Here is a 23,854-nt window from a genome sequence, read left to right on the forward strand (position 1 = left end):
CAAAGCAGGTCTATCTAGTACAATCTAGACAATCTGGTAAGGAAAATATGAGACCCTCAATTACAGTGATCTGTTTGGTTTGTTTGTTAACAGCAATTTTCTATACAGCTGCAATTCTTGGCCCTGCAGCAGGTTACCTGACTGGAGGTGCGCTGCTGAACATTTACACTGAAATTGACAGACCGTAAGTAGACATCAATTGTTTTGTTCTATTTGGGCTCAAAGATATATTTTACTAATTATGTGGAAGGATCCTTTTTGGGGGGAGATTGTACCTGTTATTTCGTTGGTATAAAGAACTCAATGGGGAAACTCCCTCTGCCAATGAAATTTGGCATTTTCTTTGTAACTAATAGTCTTAGAAACTGTCTAGGGATGCTTCCAAAGTCAGGTGGCTTGCCCTGGGTTATGTAAACAGTATGTGTCAGAGGAGGGAGAATTTGAACCCAGATGCTCTTATTTACAAGGCCAGATCTTTTCCCACAACATCATGGTGATTCTAATGAAAAAACAAAACAAAACAAAACAAAACAAAAAAACATGGTGGCTCATTCTATGTGGCACCAGATTTACTTGCATACTTTTGTTGAAAGTGATTTCCAATCCTAATTCTAATTGCATAAGAGAGTATCTGTAATAACTCTGACAAATACTCCGCAGGAAACTTGGAATCATAGGACCACAGAGTCCCATAGAAGGGCCTTCAAAAGTCACCTTATTTAGGTCCTCCCAAGGCAGTTCTACAACCAGAGATGAAGAGATGCATCTTGTACATGAGATAGGCCCATCTAGTTCTCTCCCCACAAAGAGTGGAACCATGGTACAGTGGCAAGAATTAAAAGACCTAAATTTTAATCCCCGCCCTACCACTTGATATCCTTGTGGCCTTGGGCAAAATTCATCATATTAATTATTTGTATTTATAATATTAATCCTCTCAACTGCTATTAACTTCTCTCTTTTATATAAATGATTAATTTAATGTTAAGGTTTTATTAATATTAGATATCTTTTAATTATTGATATGTCAACAATATAAATATATGTTATATATTATAACAATATATTATAATAATATAAAATAACTAGCAATTATATAGCACTTGAAAATTTGCAGAAATATGTATGTATATTACATATATGCAAATATGTGTGTGTGTGTTCTCATTTTATCCTCACAACATTTATGGTATGTGCCATTTTGATCTCTATGTTGCAAGTTAAGAAACTGAGTCTGAGAAAAGCAAATTGGTTTGTCCAGGGTCATAGTTTCTCCTAGATTCATACAGAATTTGAACTCAGGTCTTGGAACTCCAAGTCTATACTCTATCCCCTGTGCTCTTTAGCTGACTTAATAAAATCAGGAGGTTGGTCTCTTTCTTTCTAAAGTCCCTTTCAGCTTAGATATGTAATTCTCTGTGTGAACAAGAAAGGGCTCTTATCAAACCATGTGCACACTTACTAGGTAGAGTGCTGAGAAAGGAAAGACTGTTAGAGACACTTAAGATGGTTTGGGTTCTGGAAAAATGCAGTCAGATAGGCAGATCATTTCAGTCATATCCTGCAGTGCTTCACAAAGCAGCTGGAAAGCTTTAGAGAAAGTATTTGTGGATCTTAGGGACTTCAGAGATTGTATAGTCCAGTCTGTGATGTTCTGCTAAATGTTTAATAATTGACTCTCCAAAAAAATGTGCCTGCAACACTAGTAATGACCTTCTAATTGGTTTCCCTGCTTCAAGTCTCTCCCCATTTCCAATCTAGCCTTAACACAACTGCCAAAACTCACTTTCTTAAACACAGATCTAATTATGGCAATCTCTTATGTAAGGTATAAACTTCACAGTTTGGCTTTTAAAGCCCTTTCCAATGTAGTGGAAAAAGAGGAAAGGGGAGGTATAATGGGAAAATTTCATCACATGAAGAGGTGCAAAAGATCTGTTACAATGAGTGGAAAGATGGGATGGAGATGAGCAATGTTGAAGTTTTATCTCATCAGTTTTGGCTCTAAAAGGGAATAACTTAACCATTCAGTTGAGTATAAAAATTTATCTAACCCTACAAAGAAATAGGAGAAAGAGGAAAGAAAGGGTAGAGGCAGAATAGAAGGGAGGCAGAAACATTAGGGGAAAAGGTAAGAGAAGTGGGGAAGGAGTGATAGAAGATAAGGTAGTGAGTAAAAAAGGTAGTGGATAAAAAATCACTACTAAGAAGAGGGTGAAAAGAGAGAACAAAAGTATATACAAGGGAGAAAATAGGATGGAGGGAAATATAGAGCTGGTAATTATAACTGTGAATGGGAATGGGATGAACGCTCCCATAAAATGGATAGCAGAAAGGATTAAAAAAAAAAGAATCCTACAATATGTTGTTTACAAGAAACACATTTGACACAGAGTAGAGGTAAAATGCTGGAACAGAATTTATTATGCTTCAGATGAAATAAAAAAAAGCAGGGGTAGCAATTCTGATCTCAGCCAAAGCAAAAGTAAAAACAGATCTTATTAAAAGAGATAAGGAAGGAAAGTACATCTTGATAAAGAATATCTTAAACAATGAAGTAGTGACAATACTAAATATATATGTACCAAATGGTAGAGCAGCCAGATTCCTAGAGAAGATTTTAAGGCAGTTACAGGAAGAAATAGATAGTAAAACTATACTAGTGGGACACCTCAACCTTCCCCTCTCAGAATCAGACAAATCTTACCACAAAATAAACAAGAAAGAAACTAGGGAGGTTAACAGAATCAAACCAGTTCTTAGGGGGAATTTTATATTACTAAATAGCTACATGAATAAAATAGAGAAAGAAGAGATCAATGAATTAGGCATGCAACTAAAAAAGCTAGAAAAAGAACAAATTTTAAAAACACAAATAATAAATTAGAAATTCTGAAATGCAAAGGAGAGATTAATAAAATTGAAACTAAGAAAACTAATAAAGAACTAATAAACTAAGAGTTGGTTTTATGGGGGAAAAAAACAACAAAATAGATAATCCTTTGGTTAATTTGATTAGAAAAAGGAAAGGAAAAAACCAAATCACCAGCATCAAAAATGAAAAGGGTGACCTCACTACCAATGAAAAAGAAATTAAAGCAATAATTAAGAGCTATTTTGGTCAACTGTATGCCAACAAATCTTACAATCTAGCTGAAATGGATGAATATTTACAAAAGCCCTTTCCAAACTTTTCACCAACCAATCTTTTCAATCACTTATATCACACCCCTTCTCACACTATGATTTTGCCAAATCGAATTCATCTTAGCACTACCTTTCCTATCTCTTTGCCTTTGTATTGACTCTATTTTCTGCATGGAATGAACACCATCTTGACCTGTACTTCATAGAATCTCTCACTTTCAGCAATAAATTGGGAAAACATTTTTACATTCAAAGGTTCTGATAAAGGTCTCATTTCTAAAATATATAGAGAATTGACTCAAATTTATAAAAATTCAAGCCATTATCCAACTGATAAATGATCAAAGGATATGGACACAGTTTACAAATAAAGAAATTAAAACCATTGCTAGTCATATGAAAAAAGTGCTCTAAATCACTATTGATCAGAGAAAGGTACATTAAGACAACTCTGAGATACCATTACACATTTCTCAGATAGTACAAGATGATAGGAAAAGATAATGACAGATGTTGGAAGGGATGTGGGAAAACTGGGACACTAATACATTGTTGGTGGAGTTGTGAAGTGATCCAACCATTCTAGAGAACAATTTGGAACTATGCCCCAAAGCTATCAAACTGTGCATACCCTTTGATCCAGCAATGTTTCTATTGGGCTTATATCCCAAAGAGATCTTAAAGGAGGGAAAGGGACCCACATGTGCAAAAATGTTTGTGGCAGGTCTCTTTGTAGTGCCTAGAAACTGGAAACTGAGTGGATGCCCGTCAGTTGGAGAATGGCTGAATAAGTTATGGTGTATGAATGTTCTGGAATATTATTGTTCTATAAGAAAAGATCAGCAGGATGATTTCAGAGAGGCCTGAAGAGACTTACATGAACTGATGGTAAGTGAAATGAGCAGAACCAGGAGATCATTGTACATGGCAACAAGATTATACAATAATCAGTTCTGATGGATGTGGCTCTTTTCAACAATGAGATGATCTAGGCCAGCTCCAATGATCTTGTGATGAAGAGAGCCATCTACACCCAGATAGAGGTGTGTGGGAACTGAGTGTGGATTACAACATGATGCTCTTGCTCTTTTTGTTGTTGTTCACTTGCGTTTTGTTTTCTAACTCATTTTCTTTCCTTTTTGATCTGATTTTTCTTATGCAGTAAGATAATTGTATAAATGTTTACATATATTGGATTTAACGTATATTTTAACATGTATAATATATATTGGATTGCTTGCCATCTAGGAGAGGGAGTGGGGTGAAGGAGGGGAAGTTTTTGAACATAAAGCTATGCAAGGGTTAACGTTGAAAAATTATCTATGCATAAAAGCTTTAATAAAAAAAAATACACAAAACCCCTGTAAATAGTAAAGAAAAAAAAAAGAATCTCACTTTCTTTAAGATGAAATTTAAACTTCTTCTACAGAAACTTTTTCTGATTTCCCCCAACTGCTGGTAACCTCTTTCACCCTAACTGCTTATAATTTAAATACTCTTCATTTATTTTTTATTTATTCTGTTTACCTTTATATCTGTACTTGTTCTCTCAATATAATGTAAACTTCCTGAAATCAGGGATGATTTCTATTTTTACTTTTTTCCTTTTTCATCTCTTTTTCTTTTTTCTTTTTTTTTTTTTTTTTTGGTCTTTTTTTTATCATTTTCTATCCCAAGATCTTGTAAAGTACCTGAAACATTATAGCCACTTAATAAATGATTGGTTGATTTTCATAAAGTCAAAGATGTTATTAGCAGCAAGGTGGTACAATGGAAGTGCTGAACCTGAAACCAAGTATACCCAGGTTCAAATTCTATCTTATTTTCTAGTTGCATGAGCTTGGGCAAATCAGTTTATTATTATCTGCCTCAGTTTTCTCATCAACATAATGGGAATGATTATAATACCTATTTCCCAGTGTTAATGTGAAGAAAAATGAAATGATATTTGTAAATTTTGCTATTATTTTGGCTGGAAAATGACATCATAGACTGAAATTGAGCTTATAGTACATTAATACTTCTACATCTTTTTTTTCATGTTTTTTTTCCTTTTTTCTAGTTATACTTTCCCTAAATTTTTAAGCTTTGAAAAAAGTTTTTAATAATATTTTATTTTTCCCAATTACATGTAAAGATAATTTTAACATTCATTTAAAAAAAACTTTTGAGTTTCAAATTTTTCTCTATCCCCTTTTCTAAAATGGTAAGCAATTTGATGTAAGTTAAATTTGTGCAATCATGTAAAATATATTCCCATATTTGTCTTGTTGTTAAAGAAGAAACAGACTAAAAGCACATACCCACATACAAACAAAAGTAAAAATAGTATGCTTCAGTCTGCATTCAGATTCCATCAATTCTTTCTCTGGATATGGATAGCATTTTTCATTATGAGTCCTTTAGAATTGTCTTGGATCATTGTATTGCAGAGAAGATCTAAGTCATTATATTGCTGTTACTGTGTATAATGTTCTCCTAGTTCTGCTCATTTCACTTTGCATCAATTCATGATGGTAAAGCTTTCTTTACATGCTGTTTCCCAGGAAGTTCTAGTTCCATTAATTGTGTCCTTTTTTAGTATAAGATTCACATTTGTTTGTGATAGGGCATTATGAATGGGAGCTAGAGGGTAAAATATTTTCTCAAGAGTGGTTCTGGAGCACAATCTAAAAGTTCTTTGGAAAGATAGATTCTACTGATAAAATCATTTTTAGTAGGCAATTGACATTCCAATTTTTTACTTGAAATTCAGATTTCATTTTCTTTTACACTCTTGTTAACTAGTTGGCTTGTTTTTAGCTGTGTGGAGGATTGGGAGGAAAGGGCAGGAAAATTCTACCAGAAAAAAAGAGGTAGCATGGGTATCAGTTTTGGAATCAGGAAGATCTGGATTCAAATCCTGCCTTTGACACCTACTAGCTATGTGACCATGGGCAAATCTCTTAGCCTTTAAGTTCCATAAGCCACTCTTCAAGACCATTGATTGCAGGCAATTACATAAAAGCATCAGTCAGTGAGCAAAAATCAGCTGACTTTTCACAGCAAGAATTCTTAATTATACAAGATCCAAAAAATTAGGGATGGGAGAAGCCTTGTTTATAAAGGTAAAAATTTTATAACCTTTATAAAAAGGTTGAAATTTTCCTTAGATTGATTTTATTGTTGCTTATTATTTACAATTATCATGCTCCATTCCTTTTCAATGAGCAACTAACATTTTCTGTCATTATATTTATTAGACTTTCTTTTCCAAGCTGTCTAGTTGGATTTATTTTATATTTATGAGCTTCATCTCAGGCATTTCCATACCTTAAAATCTTTCCACAGATGGACTTCTTTGTCTTTGGTCTTTCTAAAGCTTTACAGCTGTTACAAATTCCAATATCTTGCAACATACTGAAGAATAGGTGTATCAAATGTTGCTATTACTATATGCACCAAAAATGTATGGTGGATGTCTTGCAAAATCCTTGCTGCAACTGAAACTTCCTTTCCCCTTTACTCTTTTCTCATTCTTTTGGAAACGTAAAACAGAAGCATCATAGTAATGTTCCAGGTCTAGAAAGATTGTAAATGTCCTTAAAAGCTATACAAGAAATGCTCTCATCCTGCCCGTGTTAGACCATTTCTTTCTTCAAAAGTTTTTTAATCTGCTCCATTTTCCCAAATCTCTTTTAGGGGATTCCAGTAAATTGCATGTGTATGTGAGCAGTCCAGCATATTTAAGGGGGTCATGGAAAATGGTTCTTAAAGTCCTTTCTATCTCTAAAGACTCTCCAGTTTTCCTCATGGAAAATGATTCTTAAAATCCTTTTTATGTCATGAGTCATTCCTCTTCAGTTTTCCTCTTCTATAACAGACCTGGAGCTCTCCTTTTATCTTATCTGGTGACTCCAAGTGGAAAACAACCTTGGGGGTTCTAGTCGGGTCAGAACCTGGAAATAGAGGCAGTGTGGTATAGATATACCACTATTGTAGAGTCAAGAAGACCTGAGTTTAATTACTTTACTAGCTCTGTAATCTGGAATCAGGAAGATCTGAGTTAAAATCTGTAATGGCAAATCACCCCAGCCTCTCTAGCAAGAAAACCCCAAATGGGGTTGGATAAAGAGTCGGATACAACTGACTGAATGACTAAACAACAATAAATCTGGGGCAAGTCATTTAGTCTCCTTGGACCTCAGTTTCTTCATCTGTAAAATGGAATAAGAGAAGATGACCTCTAAAGTCCCTTCCAATTTTAACTATGATATTATGAGTAGTTTCCACAGTGGGATTGAACTGACAATTACACTAAAATTCTCCCAAATCATCTTCTTATTTAGATTTTTAGCTAGAAAAAAATTATTTTATATGTTAGTTACAACGAAACTTGTGAAGATCCTTTTGCTGCAAGTTTCCAGCTGGTCCTAGTTGAACTTCTCTGCTCCCACTTAGAAAATTTTATGAGGCCCCAGATATGCAATCTGTTCATCTCATTTCAACTGCTTTAGTTTTAATGGCTGGGGGATAGAATACACTGCATTTGCTCTTCCATGGAACGCCTGCTGATCCTAGACCTCAAAATAGGAAGCCTGGTATCTGTGGGCCTCATTATGATTATTTTGGAGAGAGATCAGCTTACTGTAGTTGCTCACACTAATCCTTAGAAGTGGACACATTAGTCAGAGAGCGTGGTGCCTAAATCCATCATTAGAATTGCTTGAGAGGCCACATGGTGTGGTAGAAAGAGTGAATGCCTTGGAATACTGAGTTTAAAACTCAGCTTAGATCCCTTAATAGCAGTGTGACCTTGGGCAAATCCTGGATCTCTCCAAGCCATGCCCCTGCACATAGCTCCCTTCATTCCAGATCCCCTTTGTGTGGAGTCTTTTTCCCATTAGAATATAAGCTTCTTGAGGTCAGGGGGTATTTTGCCATGCCTAAAATGTACTAATCACTTAATTGATGCTTTCTCTTTCTGCCTCACTATCTGTCTGTCTGTTTACTTAAATACCCATCTACTTACATCTATCCAATCAATCTTTCTTCTGTCTGAATTTCCTAATTTATGAAATGGAGATGATATTACTTACTATCTCATAATGTTGTGAAAAGGACTTTACAAATTGTACTATAACAAAGAGGCAGTGGGATTCTCCAGAAAGAGCAGTGACTTCGGAATCAGTGGATCTGGAGTCATATTCCACCATTTTCTACCAATATGACCTTAGGAAATCAATCACACTTTCTGAGCCTCAGTTTCCTTATTATCAAAATGACAGTTAGAGGCCAGCTAGGTGGTACAGGGGATAGAGCACCAGCCAGAAGTCAGGAGGATCTGAGTTCAAATCTGGTATCAGACACTTAACACTTCCTAGCTGGGTGACCCTGGGCAAGTCACTTAACCCCAATTGCCTCAAAAAAAAAAAAATGACAGTTAGACTAGACAGCTTTATGATACTTCCCATTGTTAGCCTTCCCATTGATTCCCACAGGTATCATGGGAATGAGAGCAGGATTTAGGTTTGCATCGGAATAAAGAGCATATTTATCAATATCATATGCTGACCTAGAATATCAGAAACCATTAGACAATTATGTGAAGAAAGGGCACAAAGTTAAGGTGAGTCCACTTCTGTCTGTATTTATGATAAACAATTATTTGAGAAATCACTTTCTTTTCTTCTCCCCTTTCTCAGGACTGAGCTAACTACAGAAAACCCTTTATGGGTGGGAGCTTGGTGGATCGGGTTCCTGGGGGCTGGAGCATCTGCTTTCCTCATTTCTATCCCCATCCTTGGCTACCCTCGTCAACTGCCAGGTAGGTACTTCCTTTTCCCAATCCTTCCATGCAACAAGACATCTTGGGGCAGGAATAAGAATCCTGTGCAGGGACAAACAATTCATAGCTTCCATCTTATCTTCTTCTTTGTTATTAGAACAATTGGTCTCTGAAAACCTTTGTCTTCATTTCTAATTTGATTGTTCTGGATAAATCAAGGGTGTGAAGGAGACATAATTGAATACTTCAGTTCAGTTATTAATTGTGCGTGGAAGGAGTTTAAACCTTTGTTGCTTGTGCCCAATTTCTGTTTTCCAAGTCAACAAACTTCAGCTTTATATTCCTTTATGGTATACTGATTTATGAGCACATACAGATAAGGAAGAGAATACAGACGTGACTGTGGAATTAGTGTCTGGTTAAATAATTTTGCTTTCCTCTATGCCCTCATCTCTTAAGCTGCTCATCTGTCCTCCATCTCCTATTCTCATTCATCAGACAGGCCCCCTGGTGGCTGCTGGACATAAGTGGGAATAATTTCTTTCTTCCCCACATACCATCCTCCAAAAAACTCTCACATTTTCTAGCATTTTTGCCCCTAAAATAAATTGCTCAAAGCTCTGCTGTCCCTGCAGAATCTGAGTAGCCCCTCAAAGATGATGAACTGAGGGGAAGTTAGAACTTGCAAAAATCTCATCCAAATTTGATTTTCACATTCCTGTCTTCATTGTCTCAAATAATATCTGTGGAAAAAATCCAAATCAACAAATATTGCCAGGACTTTCTGCCTTCAAGTCACCCAGTCTTAGTCCATAACCATCATATAATAGTCTCAATGCTCTCAGTAAGGGAGTGAATGGGTTTGGGGTGTTCAAGTAGGATTTTTAACTGGAGGTGTTAGAAATATAGCTTGCCTAACTGAGCATTGTGGGTATTCTCTACAAATGGATTTACAGAATAATACCCATTCTTACCATTTGCCTTTAAATTTTTCCTTTCATCTTCTTCCAGGATCTCAGCGCTATGTGGTAATGAGGGTGTCTGAAACTCATCAGTTAAAGAATGGGAGCCAAAAGACAGCATCTGATCCAGACTTTGGGAAAACAGTCAAAGATCTTCCTCTGTAAGGACCTATCTCATCAGTCTTCTAAAAACACTGCTGCTGATGAGACTGTTATTTGTAACAAACCTCTCTTAAACTGTGCCTTTCCTATCCTGATTCCCTTTATCCTTCAAGGACTGAAGTTTTCATTATATTTCCCATAATAATACCCTTGCTGGAAAAGGTTTATTTTTATATCTTCAAGATATATTAGAGACTGGTTAAATGATTTTTTTTAAGTTATGTAATGAACAAATGATTGATTTCTGAACCCTTTCTTAAAGTTTGGATGTCACAGAAGTGTCTTTTTCCCCCTGATACTCAGGCTAGGAAGTGGAAGAACATCTCCAGATCATTAGGATTAGACTTTCTGAATCACTGGCTTAACAAATGGGCTTTGCCTTTAAAGAAAAGAGCGCCTTGAAGAAAGGCAGTTTACCTTTGTTAGAATCAGTCTGGGCACCAGTTGCTAGTTAAATGTATCTTGCCCTGCTCAGCAGCCTTAATGTTATCGATGTTAACAGTCTCCCCATGTGCTTGGCATCTGGTAGCCCCTAACCCACCCTAACCCACAGTGGTCCTTTATCTTGACAAATCAGATCTCATTCACATAAATGGAATAATGGGAAATTAATTATCAAATTAGCTTCCTCTAAATCAGAAGGAGGGAGTGCCAGCAGGATTTGCCAGCACCAGGATGATGCAATTTGACCCCCAAAGAAAATTTCTGAGGATTATGAGTTTCAAGTGTTTCCAACAAGCTGAATTCTATGCTGGCTATGTCCTCTGCACAGCAGGGTAATGTCAGGCTCAGACCATTATCTCATGGGGCATTTAAAGGATTAAAGCAAGAAAATATTGTCTATCTTCCATTTCTTTCTCATTTTCCTCTCCATTTATTGGACATGAAGTGCATTCCTTGTTATTTTCTTTGTTTCCAAATATTCGTCTCTTTTTGTTTCATATCATAGTGATTTCATCTTCTTCTCCTCTTAACTTTATCTTGATTTGACTCTGTGCCATTTTCCTTCAGAGTTACTTAATGTATAGTCTCTGGTCACTCCCATAGTGACAATTTACTTCAGAATAGGATTTCCAATGGACCACAGCTGGTGCCCAACCTTTTTTTAGACCCTTTGGAGATAGAATTCAGTTTCACAGAATCTGACAGCTCTGAAAAGATTTGTTTTTTCTGAATCCATTAGTAAATCTAATTGGCCACATTAGACTGAGTAAGGCACTGTTCACTGTGGGAATTGATTATACCACTGCAGGGGGCTAAAAGATGTTGTTAGGGTTACTGCCTTGTTTTCACTAGTAGACAGAAAAGATAAGAATAAGTGACAGGTACAGAATGATGTATCCCTGCAAAGGCATGCATTGTCTCCCTATGCTCTTTCTTCCCAGCTCTGCTTGTGAGGGAAACAATAGAGGCAGGAGAGAAATAGAAAAAAATGCAATGAGTCATATAAGAACTTTAGATCATCAACTTCTTGTTAGAAATCAATTTTTTAAAAATGTCTTTTTGCCATTCTCATGTTTTTGTTTATATCTTTGCAAATAACTTCAGAATATCAAGAACACTATTTGTCATTCTAAGAAGTAGTCATATTAGTACACTGTTCAGTTAAGTAGTATAGAACAAAGCTTCTTAAACTGTGGGTTGCCACACCATATAGGGCCAAAAAAATGAATAAGGGGGTCATATAGTTATGGTTTATTATCAGTAAATGTTTGATTTGTATACCTATTTTATTTACTCAGAGTCCAATAAAAAAGGAGGTCATGAGTAGAAAAAGTTTAGGAAGCCCTGACATAGAATAAAAGCTTGACTTGGCCTCTGCCTCAAGATGAGATTTAACAGGACTCATGGAAGATTATACATTTGGATTTAAAAATTATAAACTACAAAAGTATAGGGTATAGGATTCGTAGGGCAGCTACATGATGCAAAGGACTTGACTTGGAATCAAGAAGACATCCTGATACATCCTACTTATCTCTTCAAACCGAGTCTCAGACAATTACTAGCTGTGTGACCTTGGGCAAGCCACTTTACCCTGCTTGCCTCAGTTTCCTTATCTGTAAAATGAACTGGAGAAGGAAAAGGCAAATCACTCTAATATCTTTACCAAAAAAACTCCAAATGGGGTCACGAAGAGTCAGACATGACTGAAAGATGACTGAACAACAAAACACAAATATAAGATAAAGAAAAGCAGGTATGACTAAAAAACCACTGAAAAGAAGGGATGGGGGAAAATCTAGAGGTTCTAGTGAATTGCAAGCTAAATACAAACCAAAAATGAGACGTGGTAGCCAAAAAGCTGAAGCAGTCATAGATTATATTAATAGAGGCAACATTTCCAGAATGAGGGAAGTAACTATCTCTTTTATATACTTGGCCCTGTTTAGACAGTAACAGAAGAGCCACATTCAGTTCCTTGGGCCACTCTATAGGAAGGACATTGATGAACTGAAGAGAATCCAAAAGGAGGTAGCAGGTAGGGACAGAAAACAACAAAGATGACCAGAGAATCCTGCCATATAAAGATTGACAAAAGCGGGTGGGGAAGTATAGCTCTTCAAAAGTCAAATACAGAGACTAGGGGAGACTTTCTTTTCTATTGTGGGATGGGTGAGATTCTGTAAGGTTTAACAAACTCTTATCAAAGATCAATTGCCCTGATAAATCTTAAGGTCAGTTTGTCCTTTGTCTAGGACAGTAAAGATTGTTTCTGAATGTGAAATTTGGGTTTGAGTTATCAGAAATTGTCCTTCAACCCTCTTATTTTGAAAAGAAAGAAACTGAGACCTGACTGGAGAAAATATTCTGTCTAGATTTCTTCTGGCTATGTCCATCGGTATTCTCACTACAATTTAGAGCAAAATATGAAACTAATACTAAGCGTATTTGAATATTTAGAAAATAATAAGGATAAAAGTAAAAAGAAAGTTGGTTTCAGAGCAAGGAATATCTAGATTTAAGATACCCCTCTGACACATACTGGCTGAGTGACCCTGGTTCTCAGTGCCTCAGACAACTCTTAGTCTTTAAGGGACAGAGGAGACATTGATCTGCTTTTCTAAAAGGTTTTGTTTTTGTCTCTGGGTAACTCCCTACATTAATGAAATTATTTATTAGTTTTTCTTACATACACACATCCTCCAAAAATGAAACCACATATTTCAATCATGTCTTCCTACTTAGTTGGCTTGGACTAAATTATTTGCTTCCTCAAAAGTTAAATTTGTGAGTATTTCACTGAACCAGCTGCTGTCAATGAGATAAATTCCAGAAGAAAAATACCACTTCTTAGGATCATAACTCATGCTCTAGGGAAATTAAATCTGATAATTATAGTTGAGAAAATGCAGATAATAATAAAAGCCAAGGAAACTTTCAATGCAACTTCATACATCTTTTTTATCTCTATTTGTTAATGAGCCTTCTCTAAAACATCCTATTATCTCCTTATATGAGTATTTAGGTAAATCCATGTAGAAGAGAGAATACTTTTCCAAACTCATTGTCTAAGTTCTCATAGCCCAATGGTACCTATTTTACTAGATGGCCATGACCTTAAGAGAACATTAGCTGAGAGTTTTTATTAGGTTGGAATAGGAAGTAATGGTATTATTCTTATCAGAACACAACTTTTAATCTGTTAAACTAAACTAAACTAAACTAAACTAAACTTTTGACTGCCTGGAGAGTGTACCATAAAAGATGCCTGGCACAAACTCTACAAATATACTCTTAAAATCGTAATTTTAAAAACTTCTCAAGTTGGGGGTAGGGGGCGGAAATAACTGGGAAGGGATCTTAAACCTTGAAACATGAGGAGGAAATCTGTACACTACTCATTGGGGGAGAGGGGAGAGAAGAGATGGAGATCTTTAGCACAAAGATACTGGATGGATGCTGGGAGAACAAGCAACAGAGAAGAAGCGTTCACGCCATCTGGTATCTTTCTATTTTAACTCTTACTGTCAAGTAGGTGCTCAGTTGTTTTTCTATGCTGAAAGAGTACAAAGTGCTCTCCACACCCTGTATATTTTTATGCTCTTAACCAAAGTTCTAATCCCCCTTCCTTAGTATGGCCCTCTAATTTGGACTCAAATACTCAAACTTAGTAGCTGTGTGACTCTGGGCATGTCACTTCACCCCACTTGCCTCAGTTTCCTCATCTGTAAAATGAACTGGAGAAGAAAATGGCAAACCACTCAGTATCTTTATTAAGAAAACTCCAAATGGAGTCATGAATAATTGCCTCCTTTCACTCAGAGTCTTGCTCTGATGCTTTCTTGTGGTGCTGAGATAAGCCTTAAAAGTTGTGTTATCAGAGAACAAACCCAGGTACTATAGGGTCTATGGAGTAGGAAGGATTTTGAAATCATACCCAATGAAGGACTGGAATGATTTTTTTTCTGCCACAGCAAATTTCAAAGACCATCTCTTTACTAAAATTATGCAAGTTTTGTAATCTGCACCAGGGGAAGGAATATTCACACTTACAAAATTACAGATCATTAAAGTCACTTCCTGTACTGAAGGGGAGGATACTTCCCTACTCCCCACCCCCATTGAAGGAGAGATCAATTGGTTAACTAGAATGGAAATATCCCAGATTTCAAAAATAAGCTTCTGGAAAACTAGGTTAGCTCATTTTAACGTGTACAGGGAGCAGCAAAAAGAATCTTCCTGTGTTGTTTCCAGCAATTACATAGCACTGACCTAGAATCAAGGGCACCCCAATTCTAGTTTTAGTCCTCTTACAGAATAGTCATGTGACTTTGGACAAGTCTTTCCCCTTCTCTTGACCTCAGTTTGTTCCCCTATAGAAGAAGGAAGGGTACAAATTGCCAAGCTCAGAATTTCTTTCTTGCTTCAAAAGTCTGTGATGCTTGCTGACTTGAAGAGCCAATTTAGATCACAAAGTGAGAAGATGCCATTCCAATGCTATCACCTATAGAGGGTTAGGTTCTTAGGATTTTTATTTCAATCATTTTTGGAGAATGATGAAAATATTTTACAAATAATGTTTTATTTGTAAAATAATTACAATATCTTACAGGATAATTGAGTTGGATTCCTTATTGTAGTGTTGTTTTTATGTTTTTTAAAGGGGGGTGATGTATTATTTCAAAGATAAAGAGATATTTTTACACCATTATCAGGCCAAGAGAAGGTCAAGATATTTCAAATGGCTCAGCTGAAACTTAAATTGAAAAAGCAGCATTGTACAATAGACAACTCTTGGAATTGGAAATGAGATCCAGGTTGAAATTCCAGTTCTAACACTAGATTTATGACCCTTTTCATCTTTCTAGTCTGTTCATTCTTTTTTCTTTTTTGTATTCTTGACATATGTCACCTTATCTGGGCTTCAATTTCCTTATCAGTAAAATTTATCATAGGCATGTATATATATGAACACATATAAACTTTATTTTATATATGTACATATATAATATACATGTATACATTATATATATTTATCCAGATATATAATAATAATCAATTTAAAGGATTATATGTGATTTTATACACATATATACACACACATATAATCATATTTAAGCCTCATAAGCATCCTGGGAAGAAACTGCTTTTATAATCACCCTTTTACATATAAGCAAACTGAGGCACAGGAGCTTGGTGATTTTCTCAGGTTTACATGACCTGTTAGAATCTGAGGCAGAATTTGAACTGAGGTTTTTCTGACTCAAAGCCCAATAATACTCTGTGAAATGTGTCCACCTCGCTGCCTACATTCCTTGCCTAAAGATCTTATTGTGAACAAAGCGCTTTAAGAATTAAGAATCTTAGCACTTTGGGACCCACAATTTTGTCATTATGGATATATAACACAATTTTCTCATGCTTTCTCTTTCTGAGTCATGCTTGTCCATGTTTATCCATAAACCTCCACTAAAGGTTGAGGTGCTAATAGAAGTAGTAAATAGATGGAGGAGGTGTGGCCATTCATACCACACATACTTAAATCTCTCATTTGTGTTTTGAAAGTCAGTAATATATACCTTTATTCTGACCTGGTTTATAAAACACTTTATTCCCCCAAATTCAGAGAACAGAACATGTGTTTATTTCATTGTCATTTGAAAGACCATGATTATATGGCTCTAGAAAATTGTAATTTCACAAAGCACTCAAAAGTCTTCTTTCTAATGAAAAATTACATTTTTTTTAAATCTGAGGACATGAGAATGAATATATTAATTCTTTGAGCCATGACTTGGGGATTTTTTTTCCAGCACCAAATGAGTAATTACTTTATTCATATATTCCTAAGTGAAACTGCAAATACAAGGAGAGAACAGTGATATGCACTCAATTATTCCATTCTGTTGGAATGTGAATTAGTTAGACCTAGAAATATTGATGTGCAGAAACCCTTGGATATAAAGCCCAAGGGAATGGAAAGGAATTAAAGCCTTTAGATCAGGTGTGCTATAATGGAAAGAGTTTTTAGTTTTGGAATCCAAAGGCCTGAATTGTATACCTGGATCTGCTACTTATTAACTGGGTGACATTGGCTAAGTGACTTGCGGCTCAACACTTTGGTATCTTCATCTGTAAAATGGAGAAATTGGATAAGATGATTTCTAAGAGAAAGAAGATGGCAATAGGGGAAGAGGAAAAAAGCATTAAACATCTACTGTGATCCAAGAGCTGTGCTTTGAACTTCACCAGCAAGCCTGAGAAGTTGAGAATATTATTTGCATTTTACAGTTGTGAAAACTAAGGCAGACAAGGTTAAATGACTTACTTAGCTAGTAAATGTCTGAGACTATATTTGAACTTGAGTTTTCTTAATGACTGACATAAAGCTCAGTACTCTACCCACAGCCATTCCAGTCTACCCTTCCCTTTTGCTGAATAAGAACTCCTTTCTAGGAGATGTGGCTTTCTATTTCTTTCTCAGAAATAAACTGCACTGATGCTTAGAGTTCTTGCAGCTCCTGGCTTGTCACCAGAATTCTTCATGCTTTTCTGTCATGGTTTCCAGCAGTAGCCATCTCTGGGACCACTGGATTTTCCTGGAGGAACCTCACATATACACAGCCTTCCCTTGCAGGGAACAGAATTTGATTTGCTGTGTTTCCCCTCTAAATCTCTCAGCTTTGATTCTCTCCCTTTCCCCCTCTCCCTCTTCTTCTCTCCCTATCCTCCCTCTTCCTTCTTTTCTCTTCTTTCTCCTACTTCCTTTCCCTTTTCTCCTTTTCGTTTTTCTATCTCTCTATTCTCTCTCCTTTCCCTCTCTGTCTCTTCTCTCTCCATCCTCTTCTCTTCTTTTCCTTCCTTTCCCTTTTCTCCTTTTTCTATCTTTCTTTCCCTCTCCTTTTCCTTCCTCTCTCTCTTTTTTCCTTTTCCTTCTCCTTTCTTTCCTTTTTCTCCTTTTCCTCTTTCCATTTACCTCTATTCTCTCTTCCGCTCCTTCTCTTCCTTTTCTCTCTTCTCCTTTTTTTCTCTTCCCTCCTTTTCTTTTTCTCTCTCCCTCTCTCTTTTCTTCTCTTCCCTCTCTTTTTCATTTCCTTTTTTCCTTTTTCTCTCACTCTATTCCATTTTCTTCTCTTTCTTTTCCCTTTTCCCCCTTTTCTCTTGTCCCTGTTCCTTTCCCTCTCTTCCTTCTCTCCCTCTCCCCCCAATTTTCAAGGCCAAGCCTAAGAATTTAGCTCAGGTTTCTTTCTAACCATGACTTAATTATTCTCAAATATGGTTTTACTAGGAATGCTTATGTTTTATATGCGGAAACATTATTAATGACACAACAAAAGCTCCACTAGTGGTTAATGATAATAATGTCTGAAAGCATGTCTCTTGCAAATCTCATCTTTATTCTCCATAGCAATACTTCATATATTTGAGGAAAGTGATCACATTCATCTCCCTTCCCAGTCTCCTCCTCTTCAGGCTAAACCACCTCAAGTTGTGTCCATTAATCTTCAATTAAATCCAATAAACGCTTCTTAAGCACTGGGATTACCAAGCCAAAAATACAAGACAAAATAAAACTAGTTCTTGCCCTTAAGGAGCTTACCTTTTATTGGGTTATATTTAAAAAAAAAAAAAACAAGTAAATACAAGATTATTTTAGAATAGAGCATCGGCAACTACATGAATTAAGAAACATTTCCTATAAGAGGTATACCTTAGATAAGTCTGGAAGCTTCTAAGATGAAGGGAGAAAGACAATCTACCTTCCAGTCTAAAGAGAACCATGTTTAGTATAAGGAATAATAAGGCTGATTTGACTAGATCCTCAGTTGCTATTGTCTATAGTAGGTCAACAAACTTTTATAACTTGTTGTACCTGAACTAATAATATTCCAGGTATGGTCTTGCCAGATATGGCACAATGGGACTCTTATGGCACAATGGGACTTGGGTTTTTTCCATGAAATTTCTTTCATTATATCCAAGATTGCATGAGGGTTTTTTTTAATGTTGTTTTGGATTGGATTTTTTTTTTTTTGGCTGCTATGTCATACTTTGGGCTTATTGAGTTTTCAATGCAATGAAATCACCAGGTCTGTTTTCATACAAACTGTTAGCCCATCTTGTCCTAGCAAAGTTGGCATTTCTGATCAAAGGAGAAGACTTCTATTTCTCTCCTTTAAAGTCCATGTTCAGTTAATCTCATCATGATAGTCTGTCCATCTTTTTATGTCCTGTAACTCAGCATATTAGCTTGCCATACCAACTGCATTTATTTGCAGATTTGACATTCCTCCTGTGACTTTGCCTAGAGTACTGATACAATATTAACCAGATTACTGGGCACTGTTCTAAGTTGGCATTAACATATTAATTACTACTCTCTGGGTACAATCACTCAATTAGTTCAATTAGCCACCTAACTGTGCTCTTATATAGCCTCTGTCTCTCAAATAGAATAAAAATTTTGGCCAAGTTCTTTGCTGAAATCTAGGAAAAATTGTGCCTATCATTCCCCTGACTGATCAGAATAGCTGGCAAGAAGGAAATGAGTTTGATCTGACTTGACTTGTTCTAGATGAAGCCTTGGTGGCTCTTCTTGAACAGTTTCCCCTTTCTAGATGTTCACAAATCATCCTGTTATCATATTCTAAAGTTTTTGACAGTCATCTCAGTCAAGCTCATTAGCCTATAGGTGGTAGACTATTCTCTTCCATTCTTAGATAATAAGGACACTTGAAATTTCTAAGGTCTGAAGCATCACTCCCCACCTCCATGATCTTTGAAAAATCACTGACAAAGGGACCATCTATTGCCAGTTCTTTTGGTACCTGAAAGTGTCATTTCTTCATCTGGGCTTAGTTACTTAAATCATTTTAGAACACTGTTATTTTTAGCTTCCTCATTCTTTATAATCAGAGTTGCACTGCTTTCTATATAAAGCCTCTTCCAGTGTTAATATTCTATGATTTTGAGTAATTCAAGAATTTCTGGGTGGTTTCCATCTTTCTTTTTCAGTCCTCATCAAAGATTGGTGTGTTTATGAGTTTGGATACAATGTTATACATCAAACTTCCAATGTATATAACTTCTTAATAAGGGCATTTTGGGTTTTTTTTTTTTTTTTGAATTCAAGTTTTAGTTATTTGTTGGAATTAGTTCTACGCAGTTCTCTAATATTGCTTTATCTAAGTGTACTTTCCAGGGTAGCATTTTAGCTTGTCTCTCCCCCAGCTTCTCAGGCTTCCTAGTCACTTTCTCTTCTTCAATATGACTCAATCTTTGAAATTACTTTTATCATTGAATGATGTCATTGTAAAGATGTCCTTGTGCATACAGAAAATAGTAAGTACCCAATCACCTGATACAGAAGGGAAGTTGTAGAACTTTATTTAGAATGAGCTTCTTTAATTTTGCTGTAAGTTTATCTATGCAGGGAACTCCTTGGGAGGAAGCTTACTCTAGCAACTGTTTTTTGTCTTAGAGGATTGTTTTGGGATACTAAGAGGCTAAGCAATTCGTCCAGTGTTGCACAGCCAACTTTGTGACAGAGGCAGTGCTCCCCACAAGTCATCCTGACTCTTGGTTGGTATTCTGGTCATTATGCTGACCATCACACCATCCCTCAATTAGACTTTATTTTTTGAAAATCTCCTTTTTTACCTTTGTGTCAAGTTGTGTCAAATTGTTTGGCTTCAGCAGCTATTAGTGATGAAGCAAAGTGAGCTACATCCAATGATATGTGTGAGCTACATCCAGTGATATGAAACAGGCCCTCTTCTCAAAGAAGTTATACTCTAATAGGTAATAAATGAGGAAGAAAGAAAATCGCATAACTATCTATGATACAAAGGAGACTGTGACACATCCAAAAGAGATGTCATGAGAAATTCAAGGGAGGAGAAAATGCCATCCCTCCAACAGTGTGGGGGTGAGTTGGGTGTATGTGTCAAGGATGACTTCTATTTCTGGAATTTATAGGAACCCTTCCCTTTCATAGCTATAACTAGCTTTTTGTCCTTTGGTCTAATTCAGGTTAGGGAGAGAGAGAAGTAGCACAATGTTGAATCTGACTGTCACAAAACTATTTCTGGGAAAGCATCAATAAGACTGGGGCCATGGACAATCTCACTTAGAATGTGCTATGGAACAAGAGGACCATGTGAAAATTTTCTCTTTCATTATTTTTGCTTATTTGGTCCTAATCTCAATTGTAGCTAAGCTGTAGAAGGAGTGCAAAAATTGTTACCATTTAAATTTCAGCCCCCTGAGACAAAGCTGTGGTTGTTCTACCTAGTTGTGGCCCTGAGAAACCTTTTCCTTCCCCATACAACAAGTAATGACATAATAATAATATCTAGCGTTGATATAGTATTTTATGAATGGCAAATTCATATAAATTATCTTGTTTTTCAACTATCCTCATGGAGTGAGTGTTATTATTGTTCCCATTTTATGGATGAGAAAGATAAAGTGATTTGTCCAGAATAAAGCAGTTAGTAAATATCTGAGGTAGAATTTAAAGTCAGGGCTTCCTGACTCTAAAGCCAGTATTTTAGCCCTTATATGACCTAGCTTCCTATAATTTAACTTTAATATAAATTCTTTGAGATGCATCATGAGGATAGAAAGTCTCTAAGACTATAGGTCAAAGGGCTGTCACTCATCTGCCTTGGTAGAGGGATTATTTTTAACCAGAACTTCCCCAAAGGGATGAAATCATAGTCTGGTTTAAATATATATATATATATATATGTATATATGTATTTCCTCATTAAAACTTGGCTTGCTACTGCACACATTTGCATATGCGATGACTCCATTCAATCTCCCACCATCCTAGCAACGAGTCTTTTGAAAAAATCTAACAAAACATGTTGAGTCTATAGCTTAAGTGTTAAGCAGAGCTCCTTTCATTAGGGTTAGACAGGACACTGTTTCAGATGAATAAAGGAGAATGGCTCTTCATATTGACTTGTGGTGGGTCTCTGAGAGGAACTCTCTGCAGAAGGCTATTTCTCTGGGTTGCCCTGATTGGTCTCATTATGAGGAAACAGCATCCTCCTCAATTCATTTTTCAGCTTTACAGCCATACCCCCTGCCAGTGTCATCCAAGATGAGTGCTGGGGTATTACTCAAAGGGGGCTCTGTTGGAAGCCGGGCCCTGTTGACCCACCAGCTAAATGCCCTCCTTTCCTTCCGAGTCAGCGAACTTTCACAAGCTTCCTTTCTAGTCATCTCAGTGACAGAGTGCCTTGGGAATGTGACCTTTTTTCTCTTTCTATGACCCAGAAACTCTTCTTCAGGATCCTCTGCCCTCAGACCTTGCAAATGCTCCCTGGGGTCTAAACTCACTGCTTAGTATCCCCAGATAAGCCACAGCACCAGCAGATTTCTTGTCTTTCTTTGTTCTCTCTTTTGTTAGCAGAAGAGAAATTAGTTCCTCAGTTTTCAAGTCTGTGAAACTGAAGGTTATTACTTCTGTTTCCTCTTACTGTCTGTATATGTGGCATTTGGCTGATAGAAACTATAATGGCTGGCCTGGGAATTAACAGATTTGAAAGTAAATCCTAGCTCCATTGCCTTTGAGTGGGACAATAATAAATTATTTCCCCCCTGATTCACTTTTGAAAATGGCTGAGAAACATCAGGACAATGTAAATCACTTTTTGCAATAGGTTAGTACAGCACAAGCAAACCAGATGCATCATCATCTCCAAATCAAGAATTAAAGCAAACCTTGGAAGAAGTTTGCCTACCCCTCACAGTCATGTCCTGCCAGTATTTTGACTTCCCTGGACTAAATTTGCTAGATTCTGTGACCTAATCATAAGCAAATGAGGGTTCCTCTATCTCTTTTTAGGGGACTCCCTCGTGCTCAAGTGAGGAGAGACCAGTAAATCATAAATCTCCAAAAGAAAAGGTGGAAACAAGACTTCTTTGTGGATCTTTCTCTCTTAAAGTTGAGCATCTCAGGGATAAAAAACCTACTTGAGACTGGAAAGAGCATTTTATTTGGGAATGAAAGACTTGAATTTGAGATTGGAATCTTCTGCTTCTTTGCTGTACAGCTTTGGGCAAATAATTTTTTTCTGCACCTCAATCTCTGTTTCTATAATTAAAAAAGTCAGGGGGAGATGGATTAAAAAGATGTTTTAATGTCTTCTAGCTCTAATGCCTTATGATTTTTCCTCCATCTACTCCAATCCGTCTTCCACACAGCTGCGACCCAGGCATGTCACTCCCTATTCAAGAAACCTTAGTTGTTCCCTGTTTACCTGTAGGGTAAAATGCAGACTCTTCTCTTAGCCATTTAAAGTCTTTTACCATCTGTCTCTGAGTTGGATTTCCAGATTGATTATGCCTTCATGTACTACCTGTTCCAGGCAAATTAGCCTACATGTTACTGCCTTGTATATGATATTCTCCCATTTCTGTCTTTGTACCAGGTCTTCTCCATTCCTGGAATACTATCCAATCCTAACCTCCCCCTCTTAAAATTCTCTAACATCCTTTAAGAGTCTTAGCTCACAAAATTATTCTGTATTTAATTTGTATGTATGTATTAAGGTATATATGTATACATATACACATGTATATATAATATATGTATTAATATTATATTTATTTGCATATATCTCATTATCCATAACATTCTGTTTCAGTAAATGAGACTCTTTATGGGTTGGAACTATGGTTCCCAGTGCCTACTATAGTGTCTGGCACCTAACAAATGTTTCCTGGAATCATCTGAAATCTATGATACAATCATTTTATTACATAATTTTTTAGTCAATTATGATTTCTTCCAAGTAAAAAATGAAAAATACCAGCTCAGGACTAGCCGTTTGACTATGATTTGCCTTTTTCTTTTCTGGTTTGTTCTGACCTGCTGTCCAGCTCAATCTGGCTGCTGCTGCGGAACCCTACATTCATCCTGCTCTGCTTAGCTGGGGCAACGGAGGCCACCCTCATTGCTGGCATGTCGACTTTTGGGCCCAAGTTCCTCGAGTCGCAGTTCAGTTTAAGTGCTTCTGAAGCCGCTACCTTATTCGGTAAGAACAGAATGTGTGAGTTGGGATCTCTCTGTAGAGATTATGCCTTTGCGTAATTCGACCAGATGTCTAACAAACCGTTAAGATTGTTTAGGAAACTTTTTTCACAGTGAACTGTGATTTCTCATTGGCTCAGTATGAATATGAGCATAATCTTTAATCAGTAGAAATTTTGAGGCTTTGGGGAGATTTGAGTTTAATAGTCACAGTTAACCAATCTCCCTAGCACACAAATACTGACTTTTTGCCAGTTCAAATTCTTTCCCCTTCCCCTCATTATATGTGAGGTATCCTAGCCTTCATTTGGTAGGGCAGTAACT

The 23,854-nt window shown here is 36.5% G+C and overlaps 1 protein-coding gene across 2 annotated transcripts in view; it reads left to right on the forward strand.

Annotated features, from left to right (window-relative positions):
* The window catches only part of SLCO4A1 (solute carrier organic anion transporter family member 4A1), a 62,960-nt gene that overhangs the window by 26,101 nt on the left and 13,005 nt on the right, over nucleotides 1–23,854 (forward strand). For both annotated transcript variants that reach the window (XM_051976712.1, XM_051976711.1), the window contains exons 3-6: nucleotides 94–184; nucleotides 8,832–8,953; nucleotides 9,926–10,037; nucleotides 23,380–23,534. In XM_051976712.1, coding sequence (XP_051832672.1) covers nucleotides 94–184; nucleotides 8,832–8,953; nucleotides 9,926–10,037; nucleotides 23,380–23,534 — 480 coding nt within the window. The remainder of the gene's footprint in view (nucleotides 1–93; nucleotides 185–8,831; nucleotides 8,954–9,925; nucleotides 10,038–23,379; nucleotides 23,535–23,854) is intronic.

Source organism: Antechinus flavipes, chromosome 2 (genome assembly GCF_016432865.1).
Source record: "Antechinus flavipes isolate AdamAnt ecotype Samford, QLD, Australia chromosome 2, AdamAnt_v2, whole genome shotgun sequence".
Classification (NCBI taxonomy): domain Eukaryota; kingdom Metazoa; phylum Chordata; class Mammalia; order Dasyuromorphia; family Dasyuridae; genus Antechinus; species Antechinus flavipes.